The sequence below is a fragment of the Camelus bactrianus genome, chromosome 12, assembly GCF_048773025.1.
Source record: "Camelus bactrianus isolate YW-2024 breed Bactrian camel chromosome 12, ASM4877302v1, whole genome shotgun sequence".
In the NCBI taxonomy this organism is placed as follows: domain Eukaryota; kingdom Metazoa; phylum Chordata; class Mammalia; order Artiodactyla; family Camelidae; genus Camelus; species Camelus bactrianus.
In genome coordinates, this window is record NC_133550.1 from 16,695,003 (window position 1) to 16,717,415 (window position 22,413).

Below are 22,413 nucleotides of genomic sequence, written 5' to 3' on the forward strand. Positions count from 1 at the left end.
AAAGGTTAAGGAATTTTCTTTATTTTTTACAAATTAAGACTATGTAGATTTCATATATTTCTGAATCAAAAACACCTTTGTCTTCACAGTATGAGTTAGAGAATGCAGCCTGAGCTGAAAACCAAAGAACTAAAAAAGAAAGTGGTAATTACAGTGATTACTGTATTAAAAACCTTTTAGGCATTTTCTTTAAAAGTAGTTTTATATCTTGTCATTCTTGGCACTGTTTCTAAAGAAAAACTCCTTTATCCCAAGCAAAAAAGCACAAGAGGTGGAGTTTGGCTTCAAGAGATGTAACTCAGACTCTCAGGCCTAGCAGAGAATCAACAAATTTATGGAGAGTTGCTTTAGGGGGTTTAGCAGGAAGGAAATCCCTTTTAGTAAATTCTCAAGCCACACACTGGAGACAGCGTCTAAATCAGAGGGCAGCATCCTCTGCAGAAGCAAGCCATTCTGGGTGGCATGCCGCTCCAGGAATCCACACAGCCTGGGAAGAAAACTGCTTCATGGGATGGCAGTGATGTGGTGCGCACTGAACCAGTAGCCACCGGGTCAAACTGTACTGGTTGTGAACAGTGGAAGCCAAAAATGGTGTCTCACTAGCAATGAGCTTTCGATGGCTCAGCCCCCCTTAAACTAAGCCCTGTGAGCTCCCAAGGCTGCCTGCCCTGCTGTGCCGGCTGACTGTGGCAGCCCACGGGGAAGGAGCTGGGGGTCCCCATTAGTGCTGCCCCCCTGCACTTGCAACCACAAAGCTGTAGGAAATTAGAAGTCTTGCAGGTTTCATCACTTAGCCTATGCCTGAAAGAAGGCTGCAAATTTCTAGAAACAGGTGAACAGACCAAAAACTAAAGTGCATCTGTACAATGGACATTTATCCACTGCCCCGAATCTCTGGCCTGACACTACCTATTAGTGCCCAGGTGGGGTAAGACAAAAATGCACACAGACTGTTAAGAATGCTGCCTGCTAAGTCATCACAGCCCTGTTCCGTTGGTCTGAACAAAGATCCACTCAGTTAGAGATTTTGTTCTCCCCTGCCACAAACAGGTCCTTATCTCAGTTTGTCTGGCAGGATTAGTTACAATCACCCCCAGAGGCACAACCATTCCCCTTCCCTATCCTTCCTCTCCTGGGACCCTTAATCATAGCCACCTGGTAGAGGCCACTCAGTAAGGTGATAACCAAGAAGGAAAAAATAAAGACCAGGGGAAGTTTGGGAATTCTACATTATCTTGCCAGACATAATCAGCCTTTTCATAAATGCTTGACAAGAATCAGTCTTCCCTTTGTGCTGAAATCCTCCCACCCCATGGATGGGAAGCAGGCAGATTCCTTGAGGCTCAGACGAGGGATGGGAAAAGGGAACACACACAAATCCACACTCCTTTTGTGACAGCAAGGCAGAAAGGTGTGCTTGCCAGACCAGCAGCGACCTGGGCAGCTCAGAGGAAGCAAAGCGTCCACCAGAAGGGGCTTTTCATTTTCTTTGCGGGGTTGATCGCTCAGATACAATGAGCCCGAGTAACAATGGGACCAGCAAACGTCATTCCAATGGAAAACACACCGCCCAGTCCCACAGGAACTGCGCACAAACCAAACAATGCTGAGGAAGGAAGGGCCGGGGTGGCTCTACCAAACAGTTCAGGTCCACTTGGTGAAGCTCAGTCGGAAAGCGGACTCCTGGAGTTTGCTTCCTCTGCAGCTCTGGCTCCTCATCCTGGTAGACTGGCTGCCTGAGCAGAAGAGGAGGCCAGGGATGGGGCTGACAGAAAAGGGAGTGGGGGAGAACCCAGGAGTATGAAGCCAAACTCCAAACTATAGTCTGCTAATCAGTTTTTTGATCAAAAATTCAAAATAGAGAAAACCACAAAGTACAAAAGCTTTTCTGATGCTTTCATTATCATAGAACACGCCACCTGTAATGTGTGCAAAGAGGAAATGAGGAGCAGAGGGAGAGAAAGTCAAACTGGGGAAGGCTGGACAGTCATTTCACTTCTTCTCTTTCTTCTTGTCCTAGAAATGGAGGAAAATTACCCAGTTAACTTCTGGCATTGACAGTCAAGCTAAAACTCTTGAGTGAGCCAATACTACACTGCCTTTGGTTAGGGATCAGGACAATAAAAAGGAGAAATGTTCCTTCAGTGTAGTAGGAACCAAATCTTAACCATCTTCCACTGTGGTGGTCGCCCAAGTTGCTGACAGACTTGACAAGAATATAGGTTAAGCAGCTGTCCCCACTCCTACCCTAAGAGTACTGAGGTGGGCGGCCTGACCCCTCCTGGCTACTCAACCCTCACAGCTCAGATCCCCACCAGTGAAGGCTGCAGGCTGGCAGTCTACCCTAAAAGAACTAAACAAGAGGCCATGACTGAGCCAAGATCAACTTTCCATCAGGCCTGAGAAGGAAGCATAAATCTTGGGTATAAACTCAAAATAATCTAGTCCAGTTCATTCTGCTGGGTAGAAGCCCAGTATATCATCACATGAATGAAAGGTGAACTGTTCTGACTGAAACTGGGGGGCCTGCCTGGTGCTCAGTCCAATCACAGCACAGGCCAGACAGAGAACCACCACTCCCATCTGGTTGCCTGCTTCTCACCACCACACTTGTCTCTCGTTCCACAGTACGTTCTGTAAAGAAAAGCCTATGCTTTCATTTGTCCCCCTACTGGAGTGGACTGTATTTGCCACTCACTAACCCTGCAGAGAATGCCTCTCGTAAATTACAAAAGCTGGCTGTCAATATTCTACAAATCCCCTAGGATACCTTTTTGAGTCACAACTATCTTTACAGCCTTTAAATTCTTCTTAGATTGTTTCGTGCTGCCACCGAAGCTCTTCCCGTTTTGATACTCATTTCAGGGATTAGTTTTTTTTAAAAAGGATTGTTTTTCCTTGCTCCTTTTCCTCCAGCAGCTAAAGACTTCTGGTTCACCTTTTGCTCAGTGGCCTGCCTTACAGCACCCTGGACCCACAGAGCGTGAGCAAGTTCTCATGTATGAAGTGCACAAAGACGCTGAGCTCAGGAGCCCGTCTTTCACCTTCGGGTGGTGCTGACTAACCTTCTCATTCATAGCCAGGATCATCATGAGTTTTCTGAAGAGAGTAACGAAATCTAAGAAGAGATCAACGCAGTGCCTGAAAGAGAAGAACCAGATTTCAGGCTGCACCGCCCACTTTCCTTCACGCCCAAGCCCACAATGGGGCAGCACATAAAAACCCCACCCCATTGCTACGAGTCCGCTTCCCCAGCACTCCACCACCGCTGAGTAAAACTCCACTGTCTGGGATCCTTTTCAACTCAGTGAAGCCACGTAGCATAGAGAAAAGAAAACATGGGCTTCAGGCTCTGCAGAGGGCCAAGTCCAAACCCTGAACTATCACTAACTAGTTACGAGACTGAAGGGATTACTACATTAAGAAAATTGTATCTAAAAGGTTTAAGGAATACAACAGTATAGAGAGTAAACGGTGAAAGAGCCCTTTCCCTCCCCTCTGCCCAGAGGAAACCACTATTGAAAGTATGGATAAATATTATTTGTCCAATTTTTTAAAATGTGATGTCATTCAGGGACTGAGGGAGGTGCACTATTTGGTACACAGTGCCAAAACCATGGCTATCCTATCATGTACACCCCTGAAGGCTGGCCGCAGAAATCAGCCAGCGCCATCTGGTCCACGCTTAGTCTGACGTGGAAAGAAAGGTGAGTCAGGCAAAGGGTCATCCCGGAGATTCAGAAAAGAGCCGTGGAATGAGAGAGTATACCCCACCCTTCATACTCATTAAAGACCAGTTTTCACACTCACCAGATATAGTCTTTATCTCCATTCTCAGCCTTTTCAATAATGAGTTGAGTATCAAAAAGGACAAAGCCACACATGACCACCAGCCCCACATACAGGTTTGCCTAGCAAAGGAAGAGTGAGATGAGGTCACCACCCGGCTGACAATGCAGAGATGAGAACCCGCCACGCGCTTCTCTGGCGCTTGGCCACTTGAGAGTACATCAAATGCTAACCCTCCTGACAAACACAATCCTGCACTTAATTATTTTTTATGTCACTGTAAGAGCTTCAATCATTTTAACAAGGAGCCACTGTTGGACTGGCTTTAGAAAAATGATCTCTGAGCAAACTATCCTCCCCACTGCAATGCCCAACCTCTGCTCAGTCTGTACTTTCACCTGTAGCAGAAGGATCCACCCCAGGAGGGTTAGTGGGGAGGCTTTAAGGGCACTGCCAGCAAAGATGAGAATTCTGGAGAATATCTTGCTTTAGGGGGTTAAGCAAGAAACAGAAGTAAGAGGCAAATGGCTGCTGGAGAGTTATGTGCAAAGTCTCACCTGGAAAAGCCAAACGGATCCAAAGAAAAGATTTGCCAGGGAAGACAGGAGCATCAGGCTCATGGCCGACATCAGGATACCTGTAAGAGATGACAAAATGCCGTCCTGAGAAAAGCCAAAGCAGAGAAATCCCATTAAGTTCATTCTTTACTTTCCCTTCAAAATGAAGGCTTTCAATTTCAACCCAACAGTCTCAAGTTGGAGGGTAGGGAAAGGGTCCTTGTGAGAATCCTGGCTGAAGCGGAGACCCTCTCCCTGCTTTTCAATCCACACATACCTCCCAGAAAGAGGTAGCTACGGCGCCTGGCATAGAGTGCACTCAGGGTGAAGCAGGTGAAGATCATTGCTGTGCCCATGAAGGCAGTGGGAAGGATGCTGTTAAAGGAAAAGACCATTATACCAAGGGCACAGGTATATCACCTACATTTAAAAGGTATATTCATAAGAGGAGAAATATGTAAGACACTACTAACACAGTTACCTGGGGTTGATGGCAATGCACAAGTCCAGAGCAGGGCCCAGGCCAACTCCTAGAAAACAAAAAACCCCAGAACACAGTATTACCACCAATTCTTGAAGAGGACCCTCATCCAAGAGCTGATCATCAGTAGCTTAGGCATGCCTACGGTCCTAGAAAACAACAAAACACGTGGGCTAAAGTAATCAAATCTCTCTCTCCCATCCTCAACTGTTTTCCAGAGAACGTATACTTGACAGAGCTGCAAAACTGTCCTCTTGGCTAAAAATCATGGATGACCCAGGAGGAACAGAGATTAGGAAAAATGAAGCAGGCACATCAAACATTTTTGAGGTAAACTGCAAGGCTGCAAACTCTGAAGAGCAGTGATGTGAGACTAATGTGGGCCAGACCAGGAATTAGAACAGAAGAAAAGGATAAAGAGCAAAGCAGTGCCTTGTGGCCAACAACCTGTAGTCATGCGGACTGACTTCCTTTGTAGCAGAAAAGGCCAGACCGGTTCTGTAGGTGGACACCTGCCAAGAGGAGGGTGCAGCAGCAACCTGCTCCAGCCCCCACATCTCCTCTACTCTGGCTATTCTCTCTCCAGATAATCCCACCTCTTTAATAGCTGCAAGCACAAGCTTTCCCTGATCTAAAAATCTTAATCTCTAAATCCCTTCCCTTCTACAATTTCTTCAACACTGTATAGATTAGACATACTAAGAACGAGTTGTACTAACTCAAATACTGCTTTGCAAGTATTTTTATTATGTAGCTTGAGACCTGTTTCCCTTAATGATAATTCTAGAAGAGCTGTGCTTTTAATTCTTTTCTTGAGAATCAGCAAAGTGCCCTGTAGGATGGATCTCAATGAATGGCTTTAATTAACTGTCTGCAAGATTTAGAACAGATGCTCCTAAGGTAGTTGCCAGTGTGGGTCCAACTAAGTCAGATTCTTAGGCCTAGTTTAGTCTCATGTCCACTGTTAACAAGTTACACTATGTAAGCTCGTGAACCTCATTCATTCAAGCACACGAACGCTTATTTTTGGATACAAAAGTAGAAGTCACAGTTACTAGGCACAAAGAGCTTACCGTCCCGGATGGGGAAGCAAGACGCACCTATATGAAATGAGAAAGCAGTACAAGGCACACTCAAATACAAGGCAAGACAGTGCAGTGTGCCAGATGGGGTGTCTCAGAATAAACACATTATCTTGGATCTTAGTCTAAAGAGTATTAAAAATAGTTTCCCTCCCTTAAAATTAAACCAATCCCTTAACACACCTGTAAGGAAAGCAAATCCAGCAAGAAGTCCCAGTCTTTTTTGCTCAGTTTCATGGCTATGAGGTGTCGCCATCAGCCAAATCATCAACCCCAGGGAGCCCAAGGCAGAGAGCAGGCCAGCCTGTCAGATGCAGAGTCAATAATTAAATGCTTGAAAGTATCAAATTTATTTTGCAGGAGACCTTACTGGGTTCAAACAGTCATCTGAACTTCCTAATATTTGCTTCTAGAAAAGGCAGTGACGGCTGAAGATAGAAACCAGAAGCCCTGAAGGACAGGGTTAGGACCACAGTGGATGCTGCAGGCTCTTCTAGCCTCTTCTTGTCCATCAGCTACCACTACCCAAGTCAAATTATAAGCTTTGCCCAAGAAATAGAAAAGATGAATCAAAGCGACAAGTGCTTGAAGCACGTTCCAATCTGCACAAGTAGAAATGACCCCTTCTTGATCACTTTAAAACACACACAAATAGATATACACACACAGAGAGAAAAAAACTGAATGTCTGTATCTCCCCCATCACAAATTCATGTTTAAATCCAACCCCCAATGTAATGGTATTTGGAAGTGGTATCTTTGGAAGGTGATTAGGTCACAGGGCAGAGCCTTCACGAAGGGAGATTAGTGACTTTATAAAAGAGATCCCAGAGAGCTCCTCTGCTCTTTCTACCATATGGGGATACAGGAGAAGATGATGATCGTTTACATAGGAAGCTGGCCCTCACCACACAACAAATCTGCCAGTGCCATGATCTTGGACTTCCCAGCCTCCCAAACTGTGAGAAACATTTGTCATTTAAGCCACCCAGTCTACGGCATTCTATTACAGCAGCCTGAACGAAGTGAGATGGAGGGTAAGAACCAAAAGGTTAAGAGTAATTTTGGTGTGATGGGATTGTGGGGTTTTGTATCTCCTTCCTATCACTAGTTTATTTTCCAAATTCCCTACAATAAACATGCATTAGTTTTGTAAGAGAAAAAAAATTTTTTTTTTCTTCAAAAGAGAGCAAGTGGGAAAAGTAACAGGCATTAGAGAGGAAAATCATTAAGGATGTGTGTAGACACTGAAGTCTGTTCCTTCTTTTATTTTTATTTATTTATTTTTTTGTTCCTTCTTTTAAAGATAGGGTCGATCCTTATTTTTCACAGTAGGCTCCATAAAGTCACTGTGAGCAATTAATGAATACTGAACAAATGCTCCTGGAGGAAATAAAGGTTTAAGTTCTTTTGAGCCTCTCATCACAGTATTTTCAACAACTGATCAATACGTAACCTCGTTTTATGTGTTTTTTGCTTAAAGACACTTTGATATATACTGTTGACTCATTAACACAGACCTCCTGCCCAACAGCACTGTAACTCATGCCTGAACAAAGCTTATCTCACACACGTATTTTCTCCAAAAGACGTATCACAGTCCTGCACGTAGCTACACCAGACAGCGCTTTAGTGCTATGCCTGGGGCCATTTTAAATATCAAAATCACCAACAAAAATGACAAAAATGCAAAAAATGTGGCACTCAATAAACTATGAAAAGGACATTTGTTTATAGAATGAGAGCTTGGAATAAGGCAGTGCTGCCTTGTTCCACCTCAGCTAGAATACGGTGCAATGGGCAACTCAAATTTTTTGCTGCTCTGTGTATGGCAGCAACTGTTTGCAAAAGCACTGTGAAGACTGATTTTAGGGTTACAAATGAATTTTGGCGAGCAGGTAAATTCACAAATACGGAATCCATGAATAATGAGAATGACTGTATTTTACTACATTACTTAAACAAACAAAACAACCAGAAACCAAAAGGGCCACCTTTGCCTAAAAGGTGGAATGTGTTTTAGTCTAAATCTGAGGGATCAAAGCCCTATCTGAGTGTTTAGAGTAACTTTTCATACAGCGCCTGCAGAGGACACTTCTCCTCAGCAGTGGCAAATGCCAACACAGGCACACCCCTGTATTACGCTAAAAACGACACTAAAAGGGATAAGTCTTAGTCAGCAAGCCTTCAAACTTCTTGGCTATTCCTCAGCTGTCCGTCTTATTGCTGCCAGTCAAACCCAAACTCCCCCTCAATGCAGGAAAACAAGTTGTTGAAGGTTTTCACTCAATCACGCAGATAGAAGTGTATCAAAGAATAAAATGGGTCAAATTCTTTAAGGTCTCAACCCTGCCTCTCCTGATAATTAATCATACAATCAGTGTTTTGTATCCAAGTACTCCACAGTCATTCCAGCAAAAAAGAGGAAGAATGGAAGAAAAAAGGCTACTGTGCAGAACCATCCCAGCACGCACGTCAAGCCTCTGCTCAGTGGGTGGGGGTCCAGTACGTCAGCAGCACACCACTCAGTGTCAGGGTCAAGACATCCTGTTTGCAGTATCCAGAGAGGGCACAGCTGCCAGAAATGGCTCGGCATGTCCTGACTTACAGACTGGCTCTGGCTAGGTTCAGATCCCAAACTACTGAAAAGGACTAAGGAGGGGCATAGGCTTGGACCACCCTGCTGAGCTAGTTTCTTCCTAATGCAATGTGCCACAGCAACTAGAAGAAAAACCTGCTCTTACCTGAATGAAACGGGTGACCACATGGACATAGGCCCCCGCGGCCGCCACAAACATACAGAGGGCAAAACTGGCATAGACCTTCTTCAGGTGCTGCTGTGTCGATGGGGTTCTAGGAAAGAATGTTAATAATGGCCATCACTCTGGGACCAATCTCATCTCTAAGCTAAGAATAATTTTTCTCTCTTCTTCCCAGGGTATATATGAAAGTTATAATACAACAACAAAAAAATAAGGCTTTGAAAAATAGGTTAACAAACAAAATCTTAAATGCTGAGGAAGAGCCCAAAGCCCCAAATTATGAACAATCGGTACCCAAATTAGAATAACTAAATGGCTTTCCAGTGACCACACAGTAGCCCTTAGAATTTGCTGCTTTTATCAGATCCTCTGGATTCCAGCAAAGTTAATATGTTAATTTATACATACAAAAGTTAATACACTAGGAAAAGGAAAAAAAAAACAAGATATGAAAGGAAATGTAATAAGGAAATACAGCCAAGGTCAAAGCACTTACATGTGGGAAAATTTTAAAAGTGCATCAAAGTTGATCTTCCGATCAAATATGTTCATGATGCTAGAGTCTGTGGGACACAGCCTCCGCTCTGTAGAATCAAGGATATAAGACAAGTTATTTTAAATATACAAGGACATATAAAATAACAACTTTCTTATAAAAAATAGCAACATACAAGTTTAAAAAAAATGAAAGTTATCGAAAATCCCACTGCCCTAACACCACTTTCATTTTTATGTATTTCCTTCTAAAGTATATTTGCAATCATACCCAACCATTTTAAAGTGGACAAAGGAAAACAAACCTATCTTCTTCTCCTCCCCAAATTGTTTCATTACTAGAATTTGATTTCTATTCTTTCAGAAGGTAACTTGCCCCTTTAAGACAGTTTGTATACTGTATACCAGAAATTGACGCAACATTGTAAACTGACTATACTTCAATAAAAAAAGAATGCAAAGGGGAGGGTATAGCTCAGTGGTAGAGCACATGGTTAGCACGCATGAGGTCCAGGGTTCAATCCCCACCCAGTCCCTCCATTAAAAGATAAATAAATAAATAAACCTAATTATCTCCCCACCTTCAAAAAAATAAAGACAGTTTGTTTGTTAAGAAATTCTCAATTAGCAATCTAGTTAAAAGGGACTCATTCTTACTGGAATATAAAGCAATTTATGTCATTGTTTAAAGATGCCAGAGAACTCCCTCAGTAAAGGCATAGACGCTTAAAGATAAAAAAAAGATAAAGCTGGGTCTGGCACTAGGACTTGCATTTTAAAAATATACATTTAGAAATGCATTTTAGAACTAAACTGAAAGGGATCTACAATTTTAAAAAGAAGAAAGTTCCTCTCTGAAAAAGGGATTTTTTAAAAACACAATTTCAGAACCTTTCCTACCAAAGAGAATAGTACAAGGAATTTCTGCATTCTTCACCCAGATTTCCTAAATGCTAGTATTTCACCATATTTGCTTTATCTCCCACCCTCATACACAGCAATATATAGAGACTTAAAAATTTTTTCTAACCATGCAAGACACAATGCCCCCTTACACCTAAACAGTACATATACCCTGAAAACAATGATCAAAATCAGGAAATTAACAATGATAATACTATCTTCTGATCTACAGATCTTATTCAGATCTTGTGAACTGTCCCAACTGTCAGAAAGGGCATTTTAAAACTGAACTATACCCAGGTTACATTACATTGATACCATAAAGTCAGGATCTTAGGTTTCACTCACTGCCCATGCCACATGCACATTATATAAACACGTTTAATCTATAGAACTAAAAATCTAATCAAGAGCTTTCATCTTTCCTAAGTATCAATACTCAACATTCTTATTAGACCCATAATAACCCATTCATTTCAAATCAGCCAAAAAGGGGAGGTGATGAGGGGATTAAAACACAAAAGGTTTAAGCTGTTTGAAAGACAGGCCAACTACTCACGCTCACTCTATCAGCACCTAGCCCAAGGCTCAGCAAAATTAATCTAGGTAGTAAGAGTTACAATCTCGGGGGAAGGGTATAGCTCAAGTGGTAGAGCGCATGTTTAAGCACGCACAAGGTCCTGGGTTCAACCCCCCAGTACCTCCTCTAAAAATAAATAAATAAATCTAATTATACACCTCTCTTAAAAAAGAAAAAAAATAAGAGTTACAATCTCCAAACCAACTTCCTGAGGAATCCTGGGCCAGTGGAAAGATGCCATTCTTAGAACTCACAAGCAACACTACCATTTGTTTCTGGAGGCTCTCTCTCACACATCAAACAAGTTCAACGGCTGGCTTGCTTTCATTTCCTCTTTCCTTTCGCACCAGCATCCCTACTCACCCCAATTGTATTCTTAGTTCTGTTCTGAAAAATGGATACAGTGAGAAGCTGCAGAACCTACTAACGCTGTTCCTCTCACCTCTAAGTCACGGGGCTCTGGGCCCTCTTGATCTAGATGGTGCAATTATTGCAGGCTGTTGCACAGCCAACCACAGCCTTCTATAACCATGATGAATATGTCCTCTAGAGAGCACACTTACAGGATGGCAGAATCCAGCACCTGGAAAGTGTCTTTGTTTAAAACTTCCATTAACAGCCCTAATGACATCCCTAGACAGAACTTGCAACAGTACTGAAGCAACCTTCAGAGCCAAGTTTCTCAGTATTCACAACAAAGCTAGAGTGCCTCTTGCTTCCAATTTCAAGAGTTAAAAAGGAGGGAGGTGTTTCAATTCTCAAATACCCTGGGGATTTTTAGTCAGAAAGGGGCAATGCTCTGTAACCAGACCCCACTGAGTGGAAACTGTGGGAGGGGAGAATGGCAGAAACTCTTCTTTCCCAGTTTGCTCTTTGCCATTTTCCAGGGGGTATTAACTGTTTCACTTAGAACTGCAGGTAGAAAAAACAAAACCATCAAAGGCTGGGAGGTAGGGAAGTGTCAAATAAGAATTCCTCCATGATTTAGCACCTTGTGATTTAAAATCATTAAAAAATTAATTAAATACAACCAGTTTTGCAACATTACTACCAATTCTAAAATTTAAATGAAATATGTAACTAACAAATTTTCTAGATGCAAAGGTCCACAGCAATTTTAGTAGCACTTTTATGGGGAAAAATGCAATAAAGCATACATTTATTTCAGAACTGTTAAAATTAGAGGGGGAAAAAGTTAGGTCTTAGAACCAAGGAAACATGATAGTTTGCTCTTGGTCTGTTCCAAATAGACAAGAACTAATATACAGATAAGTAATGAGTTAAAACTGTTCTTACAAGTTTTGCCAGACAGACTAAACTTACCAGTTTTTTATCTTAGCTTCAACTACTTGTGCTCAGAAGCTGCACATAAAAGATACCCACATTGCAAGGGTTCATATGCAAACTCAGCTGAACAAGATTAAATTGCATTCATAATTCAAAAATAGCAGCTCCCATACCAAAAATATTTTCAGTCCCAGGAAAAGTTAGCTCTCAACAGGGCTTGAAGTATTCAAATCCATTAAGGGGAGGGGGAACCCGGTGGGGGAGGGCGGGGCAGGAGGGTATAGCTCGGTGGTAGAGTTGTGTGCTTAGCATACACAAGGTCCTAGGTTCAACCTCCAGTATATCCATTAAAAAAAGATAAACACAACAAAACCCCCAAAACAAACCACTAACCAGGTAACTTGGCTAAAATTCCAGAGGGGTCCCTAAGTGAAAAATCTTTCTTGAAAAAATTGTACATTAAAATGATAAATTTTATGTTATGTATACTTTACCACAACAAAGGGAAAAACTACATTACAAGTTACTTTAAAATTATTCAATATAGCAATTCCTCTAATAGACATCTAAGCCCATGACAAAGTGGATACCTACCACAGTAAGTGTTTAAAAAAAAAAAAAAAAAAAAAACCCCAAGGTGGATACAGTATTAGTCTGTTTCACCCTGGACCACAGCTCATCAAATCTGGAAACTGGATCCTCTCTCCCACTCCCCAGTTCTATGCTCAAATCAAACAGGGAGGTAGACAGTGCCTCCTAGACTCATGGGAAATATGCCTGCATTGCGTATGTAAATGAGAAGTAACCGTTCGGTGCTAAATCATAACCACATTCCTTTAATTTAGTTCAGGATTCATTTTATGCCTTCATCCTTAGAAAGGCAGAATACCAAAACTTGTCAGAATCTGTCAAAATTTGTCATGTATATAATAGCGCTAAAGCTTTGTTGGAAGTGTCACCATATGTGGTTCTCCAGGCTGGCCTCCTCTGCCAGAGCCACCCCAAAACAAAACAAAACAAAACAAAAAACTTACTGCATAGTTTTATCAAGAAAAGAAAAACTTAAGGGTCTGCTTTCATTTGAGGAGGGAGGGGCAGCAGAAGCAGGAAGGAGGAGACAGATATTTTTAACAATGAACATCTATGTCTTCTTACATATTGTTAAATCTCTTGTTTTGTTCTAGGAATCTTCCTTACCCTTTTCCTAAAACAAAATATTATTATCAAGGGCCAAGCTTTAAATTAAACAAACAAAAAAAATCTCCTCAATCTTTATGCCAACACCTATTAAGTACAATGCATATGAAACATGGCTGAGTGGACAAAAGCAATGCAAAACAATCATGTATTTAGCATTCATTAAAAAAAAAAAACCCTTTGCCTTTGAAAAAAAGAAAAGCTTGCTGACTGCTGAAGCCAGCACAGAAGCTGCCTCAGCATATACAATTTAACAACATTAAACCAGCAAGTCAAAGAAACACAGTTCACACATTTAATTAAACATTTAGTTGTGAATTATATGGTTCTTCATTCCTGTTGTAGTAATTCAGCCATCTTGAATCCTGTTCCCACACATCCAGAAGGACCAAATTGATACTTGAGAGAAGAAAAATCCCATTTGATTAAAAAGAGAAGGGGAAGGGACTGTAGTAGTAGTTCTTAGTTAATTTTAGTAGTTCTTCCTATTGAATAGTTTTAAGACTCTGTATAACCACATCTCTAGCATCGTGGTTAAGAGCATGGCCTGCTGCGTTTGAATCCTGGCTATTTCCTTAGCTGTGTGATGCAGCAAGTTTTTGGCACTTAGCATCACTGTGCTTCCGGTTTCCTCATTTGTAAAATAATTACACATAATATTCCCTACTTCATAGGGTTGAGGACTAAGTGAGATAATACAAATAAAGTGCTTAAAATAGTGCCTCATACATAAGACCAGCTCAATATAACAACCATTGTTTTACTACTGTAACTCATTATTCATGTCCTAAATACATGATTTTCCCTTTTAAAAGTCTGATTTTAGAAGACATTTATCATAGGCCTAATTTACATATGCTCTGCATTTTAATTTTAAAAATATTATTCAACCATTAACCCAGAGCTAGCTATATCCTGAAGGTTTAATATCTACCCAAAGGACAGAGTAAAATTAAATGGGGGTTGGGGGAAGCCTAAGAAAACTATAAACTGGAATTTAAGAGTCTCATGCTCTACCAACTGAGCTAGCTGGGTGCCTATAAACTGGAATTTAAAGGAACTTGATAAATCTTATTACTGATTAAAATGATTTTTGTTTCAATGGCATGTCTCTCCTCTGGCACACTTACTCTACCTCCTGTCCCCCAGGACCACAAAGGTGTTTTGAGACAGCCTAATAACCACTAAGTGATAATCTGATATGGTAGAGAATTTGATGAAGTAAATGTTCATTAGCCTGATGCTTTCCTTGCCACCCCTAGGAGATAGGTCAGTTTGGTTTCTGGAAATCTAAGGAATTCTGTTTTGACTAGTGCTTTGATCGTCCTAGATTTGGACTCCAGATGTCCCAGCCCATCATTTACTTGGACCAAAATCCCTGGATTAGGTAGCACTGAATCTCTAGGGGGCTGTCTCAGAACCAAACCAGTAATTGGAGATGGAATGGCTACTGCCTTCAATAAATTATTTTTTTTGCACCACACTGACACTACTGAATCTCCCTATCAGCCCAACTGTTTGACAGACACTGAATCATAAAAAGGTCCTAATGTCCTAAATACATAATCATCCTCCAGTATAAACCAGCAATCCCTCCCTAATAACACCATATTTAGCCCAAATGAGAGCAAGCACAGATTAGGACAAGCAGCACACCCACTCCACTCAACCCTCAACCTTGCAGCTCTTTTTTTCAATTTGGATTCCAGCTACTTGTGCACACACTTTTCTCACACATTTGGTTTTAAGCACCTTGAGAGACGAGCTTACATGATTCATCTCACTATCCCCCATACTTAGGCACAACCAGGAGTCTCCAGAGTAAGTCTCGACCCCATTAGCTAATCAAGAGTGCAGCAACTTAAAAGCAACACTCCCTAGCTGGCTCAGAGGAACCTACCTTAAAGAGGTCACTCAAGTGGCCCTAAAAGTCAATCTCTACAGTGTTTCTCTCCTTGGCTGGAACACTGTTTTGGAAAATATAAATGTGTATAATATAAAAGCTACTCCACAAAATTTGGTTAGAAACTCTAGAGGAAAACAGGGTGGAGTGAAAGACACTTCTACCAGATTCTACAGCCAAGTCAGAGAAGCAAAGGAAAATTTAGCAGAGAGCATCAAGAGAATATTCAGTGTTTTCTCCGAGGAGACTAATACCCTTGGGTAGTTTATGAAATAAAGTGAAACTCTTCAGGCCAGCAATAGTACCTTCTATAACAATGCCACTGACTACGTTTATACGAAATTTTACAACTTTCAAAGTGTTTTAGTAAATAGATTACCCACTGATCTTCAATCCATGAAAAAAGGGCAATAATGATTAGTCCTACTTTAAAGATTAAAAAGAAAGTTCAAAAAGGCAGCATAACAGTGGCACAAGCACTGGAGTTGGAGTCACAAGTCCTGCCGTTTTTCTACCACATAACTTTGGGAAAATCATTTTACCTAAGGTCACCTAGATTTCCTTATCTGTAAGATAGGGTGATTAGCTAACATCTCCTCTACCAAGTTTACTGAATGCCAACACGAAAATCTGGGTGGGGAAAAAAAATCTGTGTGAAATTACTGTAAAGTGCTAAATACTTTATAATGGACATTAAAAGGACATTAGTATTGGCCAACCTCAGAAAGTTAAAAAGTAGAGCCAGAAGCAGGTTAGAGGTCTTCTGACCTCTAAAGTCTGGTGCTCTATTATTACACCCTACAGTAGAAAAGCAAGTTTTCATTAAGGCAGTTTCAACAATAGGTCAAGAGAAATCTTAAACAACAAAAAATGCTGATTCCCATTATACTTTTCTGTACTTTTCAGCATTTCTACAACAAGTATGAACCACATGAATAATCAGGAAAAGAAACCAGAAATGCTGACTAAAAATCTGGATTAATTTTCTCTTTCCTATTCTTTAGGAGAGTGAGACTTGTGGATCAAAAGTGGGGAAGGGAGAGAAGGGAAGAGGGTACTAAGCCATGTTTCCACAGCAAGATAAATGGAAGGAGGAAACTCTGAATCCAAATTACAGACTGCATTTCTCAAGGATTCAACCATTCTGTCCCCACTGGAAGAAAATGGCAGAGAATCTAAATGTTAACATATTCTTGAAGCCAGAACAAAAAGTATTAGGCAAAGAGGAATAAGAAAACACCAAAGAGAGTAAATCTAATAATTACAGACGTGTGTTTGCAGAAGCCATAAGAAATGTGGTTATGCAACTTTAATCTTGAACTGAATTTTTTTAAGTCTGCTTTTACTTTTTTTTACTTTTTTTTATTGAGTTATAGTCAGTTTACAATGTTACGTCAATTTCCAGTGTAGAGCACAACTTTTCAGTTATACATGAACGTACATATTCATTGTCGTGTTCTTTTTCGCTGTGAGCTACCACAAGATTGAACTGAATTCTTAAACTACACATTTAACCAAAAGATAAACTTGAAATAAATATCAGTAAATAACTACAAAAATCCATTCGCCATTAACCTTTAACCTTGAAATCTTTGTCTATGTTTTCAGGCACAGTCAGCTCTTCTATGCGGTTACACATTCACAAGTTAACTATTGCTAGAACAGAGTCTCAAGTTCAGAGAGGTTTTTGTTGTTCGGTCAATGAAAGGCTGATGGGGCAGGCAATGCAACCTGGGCTGGCACGGGGCTGCAATTCCTCGCTTAATAAATACACAAAAACACCACACCTCCAGCAAGTAGGTTCAAGAAAAAAAAAAGAAAAAAACAAAACCGCCCAACTACGCCTTTCCACAGCGGACTTTGAGAAAGACGCCCACAAGGCTCAGGACCAAGCAAAGCCAAGGCCACCTCACCTGTCCAAAGGTAATCAATCAGACCAAAGCGGGGCTGTTCTGTGGGGCTGGCAAGCCAGGCCTGGCCCCGGTCTCTCCTCACCTCCCGCCTCTGCTGTTGGCTTCCAAATAACTAAGGAGCCTCGCGTGTCACAGAGGAGTGTGACATCACCCGCCCCGCGGTGACAGGGCAGCCTGCCGGACCAGGCCCTTCACCGCTCCTGGCCCTCGCCGCTCACCGAGAGGCGGCCTGGCCCAAAGACCCGCAGGAAGCCAGGGATCGGCTGGGTGGGGCGGGGAGGACCACAAACCCGTGAGGTTTCGCTTCCATTCTCCGAACGAACGAAGGTGTGGGCGACGTGCCCTGAATTCAAGGGATCGAGGCTGGGTCTGGACCAAGGAGCCCCTGCGTCTACACTTGGCGGAGAAGGAGGGACGCGAACTAGAAGGAGGCAGGGGCCTTCACTAGTTCTCCCGTACAGAATTGGGGGCTTCGACGCCCCCCCGCAAAACCCCGGCGGACTCGCGCCCGCCCCTCCCCCGCGCCAGTACAGTTGCGCGTGCGCGGTACTAGTTCCCGTCTCCCCCCGCCCCCCCTTAGCTTTCCGGAGTCCTGTCGCGGAGCAGGGCCCCATTCCCGCAGCGTGCAGTCTTCCCGAAAACAGAGACTACTCTCACTCTTGTTCAGGCAGTAACTGCTAATCCCCTATTTCTCACTCCAGGCTTCAGCAACCCTACCTTCAGACGTACCTTCTGCCTCGGCTCTCAGGAGCCCACACAGTTCTTCTGACACCGGATGTGCTTCTGACTACCAGGGTCCGCTCCAGACTCTTTACCTTGAGTCCGCCCCTCAAGGGAAGCTCCGCCCCCACGTTCCACCTAAGGCCAATTCTCATTGGCTGTTGATTGCACTTCTGCCTTTTCATTGGTTGTGAGTGCATAAACAACGGCCGCTTACTTCAGAGCCGTTTGCGTAATGCCCGTGTCAATCAAGCCTCTGGCCGCCAACTGGCGTCGTAGCAAGAGATCTCCGCCTTCTTCCCCTCATAGTAAGGAAGGGTCGCAGTCCAAAGTCGCCTCTAGTGGACAAGAGGAAAGGGGCAGGCTCCGCCCAAGACAGGGCAAGTAACGCAGCCTCCACCACACGCGGTGGGACTCTGCAAAGTCCTGGGATTCTGGTTTTAGGCTTGTCATGGAATGTAAAAGGGGGAAAGAGATTCAGAGAACACAGAGAAGCGCTCTTACAGGGGCCAATTTACAGTGAATCTAGTGAAGCTTAAGCTTCAGAACACCTTTGAAGGTTCAGCGAATTCTCTAGGAACGCGAGGAGGACTTAGCAGCCCCAGTCATGCATTGGACTCACGGACCCCACACCCTTTAAGTCCAAGTGGTGGTCCTGGGGTCGCGGAGGTGGGGGGGTGGCAGTGGGCTGCCGGGCCACCTCCCCATCCATCTTTCTTGAAGGAGGTGGGTAGTAGTGGGGTGAGTGGGAGGGAACAAGGGCGGCTACCTGGCCAAGCTGCCCTGGCAGCCCTGACTGAGCCAAAAGAGATCAAAGAGCTGGATCTCCGGGAGGACTTGTCCCCAAAGAGAAGCAACACCTGTGCAGGGATTTATAGTGAGGGCTAGTGAAGATGATTAAAAAAAAAGTTTTTACACTATCAGTTTTTTTTTCAAAAACTTTTTTTTGTTTTTGGTAATTTATCTTTCTAATATCTCTATAAAAATAATACAACGTGGTCATAGGAAGAGGCAAAGTATATGCAGCCAAAAAAATAAGTAGAAAAAGAAAAAAGAGATTACAGCGGTTCTCAGGCAGTTAATAAGAGTAATGTGAGGTTTTTGGATTGTGTGATGTTTGTGGTTTTGTGGGCATTTTAAAATCTGTAATGATTTCTTGTTCTAAATTAATGTTGACTTTATTACATAATTTTGTATTCTTTTTCTTAACTATGCCTTCCAATTATAGATGTTTCAGGCTGCACAAAGCATAGATCTACACCTGCCTCTCATTTTCCAAGTGAGGAAACAGGTCCATGGACAGAAAAGGTTCTGGAAAAATAAGATAGGAAATTTAGATTAAGCATTTGATCAGTGGAGATTGCATCAGAATGCAGGTTTTAGGAAACTGCTTCCTAGAAGGATAGAATATCTTCTGAGTAAAGAATACAAATGTGCGGGGTATGATTCTCAGTCCACAAACTCAGATATACAATAAACATTTTATTTTCTATAGTGCACCCTAATGTTTACTCTGAACCTTATGCCACTGGAGTGGGAGAAAATGTATTATCAGTCTTCCCTGGGGTTTCCTCTCCCTACCCGACCCTAATTTCTGCCACATTTCTGGGGCTAAAGTGCTTGGGAACAGGGCCTATCTGGTTCCTGGTCATCAATTCACACAAGTTGCTGCAGAGGTTTTTACCTTTGTATTGGTGTGGCCCTTTTAGGTACAGCAGTAGCTATTTCCATGCTATACTTAAGGCACAAGAAATCTTTTGTCAAGCAAATACTGAATTATCCACCTAGAACAAGCGGTTACTAAGAGTTTGACCTGTACAGTGTTGACTAACATAGGTTACTCATTCACTGATAACATAAGATTATTCACTCCATTTCTGGTTCAGGGTCTCTCATGAGGTTGTGGTCAGACGTCAGCCAGGTGTGCAGTCCTCCAAAGGCTTGACTGGAGCTAGAGGAATTAACTTCCAAGCTATGGCAGACAGTTTGGTGCTGGATGTTGGTGGGAGGCCTTCGATCCTCTCCAAATGGGCTCCTCCACAGGGCTGTTTCAATGTCCTTACAGCATGAGGGCTGGCTTCTCTCAGAGTGAGCAATCCCAATGGCAGAGAGAACTAGATGGAAGCTTTTTTTATGACTTATTCTCATAAATTGCATAGCAATCACTCTCTCATAATAATACCCATATTTCCAGACCCCTGTCCTGGGTTCTGTGCTTCAGAGGGCCTCATGCTTTGGAGGGCCTTCGTGGAAATTTTCTAAATCTCCCTCATGTGCCTGGGACCAGCCTGCGCCAGTAGTGCTTTGAGGCTTAGTCCAGACCAAGTCCTGTGTGAGCCCTTATCCTAATTTCTCCCTTGCATGACATTCTCCAATCCCAGGATGCTGGAGGAACTCTGGAACTCATGCCTATGGCATTTTTCCAAGACACTGTGACCAGGTCTCAACTCCAAGAGGGCATTCTGGTGAGCTGATCACTCTTGCTAGCCAGCACAGTATATCTTCTGTGGAATTGCATGAGACTGAGCCTCCAGGATCATGTTCACATGCCCACTTAGGGGCCAGACAAAAGATGAGCTCGGCGCTCTGGGTTACCAACCGTGCTCCACCAACCCTCGGGCCTGTGTCATGTGTGTCGGTCCCTGTATTGATCCTTTCCTGTCAGTGTTCTGACTGTGGAGCTGTGTGTGGTCCACTGCACCAGAGGACAACAGAGTGACAGCAGGCATGTTTTATCCGGTACATCACCACATACAACCCCTACCCCAACCACCCCATCACTGGCATGCAAGGCAATCACTCCGTTTCCTCGAAAGACTCTGGGACATATATCAGACAGTCCTCTGGGAGTAGTTCCACCTTTCTCCTCCAAGATCATTTCTGGGTGCTTCTGAGACTTGTTCCACAGTGCTGAAAGTGCCCAACTAATGTCTTCTTTTGCTTCTGAATGATGTGATAACAGTGTTCTCCCCCATGCCAGTTGTGGTGAATCATTATGCTATACACCTGAAACTAACACAATACTGTAAATCAACTATACTTCAATTAAAAAAAAAACAGGGTATAGCTCAGTGGTAGAGTCTGTGCTTAGCATGCACAAGGTCCTGGGCTCAATCCCTAGTACCTACATTAACAACAACAACAAAAACCAGTGTTACTATTACTTTTCTCCATGTAGGAGATCTGAAATTAGCCAGGAATGACATATTTGACCGTAAAGAACATGAAGAACTTGAGTCCTGAACGTGAACAAGAAGGAATAGTACCTGGACACTGAGGAGTCATCACATCCTCTGATATGTGCAATAAACTGTTATCTCTTCTCTATCCATTATTCTAAATCTTCATCAGTAAATCATATGCCTGACACAGGCTCATAAGTTTAGTCAGACATTTTTAAAATGAGATATAATTCACACTATAAAATTCATCCTTTTAAGCTACACAATTCAGTGTCTTTTTAGTATATTTACAAGGTTATGCAACCATCACCACTATCTAATCCTAGAACATTTTCATTGCCCCAGAAAGAACCCATTATCAGTCACACCCGACTCCCCTCTCTCCTCAGTGCTGGCAACCATTAACTTACTTTCTGTCTCTGAATTTGCCTATTCTGGACATTTCATATAACAGAATCATATAGTATGTGGCTTTTTGTATCTAACTTCTTAAACTAAGTTTCATTCATGTTGTAGCATGTATCAGTACTTCACTCCTTTTTATGGTTGAATCATATTCCATTGTATGGCAATACCACATTTTGTTTGTCCATTCATCCATTGACATTTGGGTTGTTTTCACTCTTTGGCTATTGTGAGTAATGCTGCTGTGAACATTTGTGTATAAGTTTTTGTGTGGACGTATGTTTTCATTTCTTTTGTGTATATTCCTAGAAGTGGAATTGCTGGGTCACTGAAGCCATAATTGGGGTGTTTTTTTTTTTTAATGACTTTGAATGCTTTGACACTTATCATGTCTATTTCCTCTCTCTTGATCTGGGCAATCTTATGGCTACTTCACATAACAGACTACAGAAGAAGTGATGCTGTGTGACTGCCAAGGCTAGGTTGTAAAATGCTGTGCAGCTTCTGCCTGTTTTACTTGGAGCACTTGTTCTTGGGACAATTCTGGAGACTCTTTTAGAACCCAGCTGCTGACCTGTGTGTTTAAGTTACTTGAAGGGGATCATGTTTAGGTGCTCCCATTGACGGTCCCATCTGAATCCCACTTTGGAGTCATCCTAGCCCAGATGCTACACATGTGAGTGACGGAGGCTTCAAATGATTCTAGCCTCCAGATATTTCTAGCAGTTCAAGTCTTCCCAGCTGATACCCTGCTAAGACCTGTCCAAACTTGTCTCATAGAATCCACAGGCCTAATAAAATGGTTGTTGGTTTATGTCAAGTTTGGGGTGGCATAGATAACTGTGTTATTTCTACAGACCAATAAGAAAAAGACCGAAACTAACATTAAAATGGGCAAAGCGTTTAAAGAGGCAATTCACCCAAGAGAAAACCCAAATGGCCAATAAACACGTGAAAGTATGTTCATTCACAATAGTAATTGGAAAAATGCAAATTGAAACAATTGTATGCCATCTTACACAAGATTGGCAAAATCAAAAAGCCTGACAGCTCCAGCATTGGTGAAGAAGTGGAAAAACAGGAAATCATCACTCTTGGTATAACGGAAAACTAGCATAAACACTTTGGAGAACAATTTAACAAGACCAAGCAAAGCT

At 42.4% G+C, this 22,413-nt stretch overlaps 1 protein-coding gene across 2 annotated transcripts; it reads right to left on the minus strand.

Moving 5' to 3' along the window:
• TMBIM6 (transmembrane BAX inhibitor motif containing 6) lies at positions 1-17,805 on the minus strand. 2 transcript variants are annotated; one of them, XM_010964257.3, is made up of 10 exons: positions 17,679-17,805; positions 9,168-9,255; positions 8,654-8,762; positions 6,093-6,213; positions 4,828-4,876; positions 4,624-4,721; positions 4,347-4,426; positions 3,811-3,911; positions 3,066-3,141; positions 1-2,016 (listed from the first exon to the last, which is right to left on the minus strand). In XM_010964257.3, the coding sequence occupies exons 2-10, from the start codon at positions 9,221-9,223 to the stop codon at positions 1,993-1,995; spliced, it is 714 nt and encodes a 237-aa protein (XP_010962559.2). In that variant the 5' UTR covers positions 9,224-9,255; positions 17,679-17,805; the 3' UTR covers positions 1-1,992. The 2 variants fall into 2 exon arrangements, with proteins under 2 accessions (XP_010962559.2, XP_074231004.1); XM_074374903.1 differs by having other exon boundaries at positions 17,667-17,774.
• Between the last annotated feature and the right edge of the window lie 4,608 nt (positions 17,806-22,413).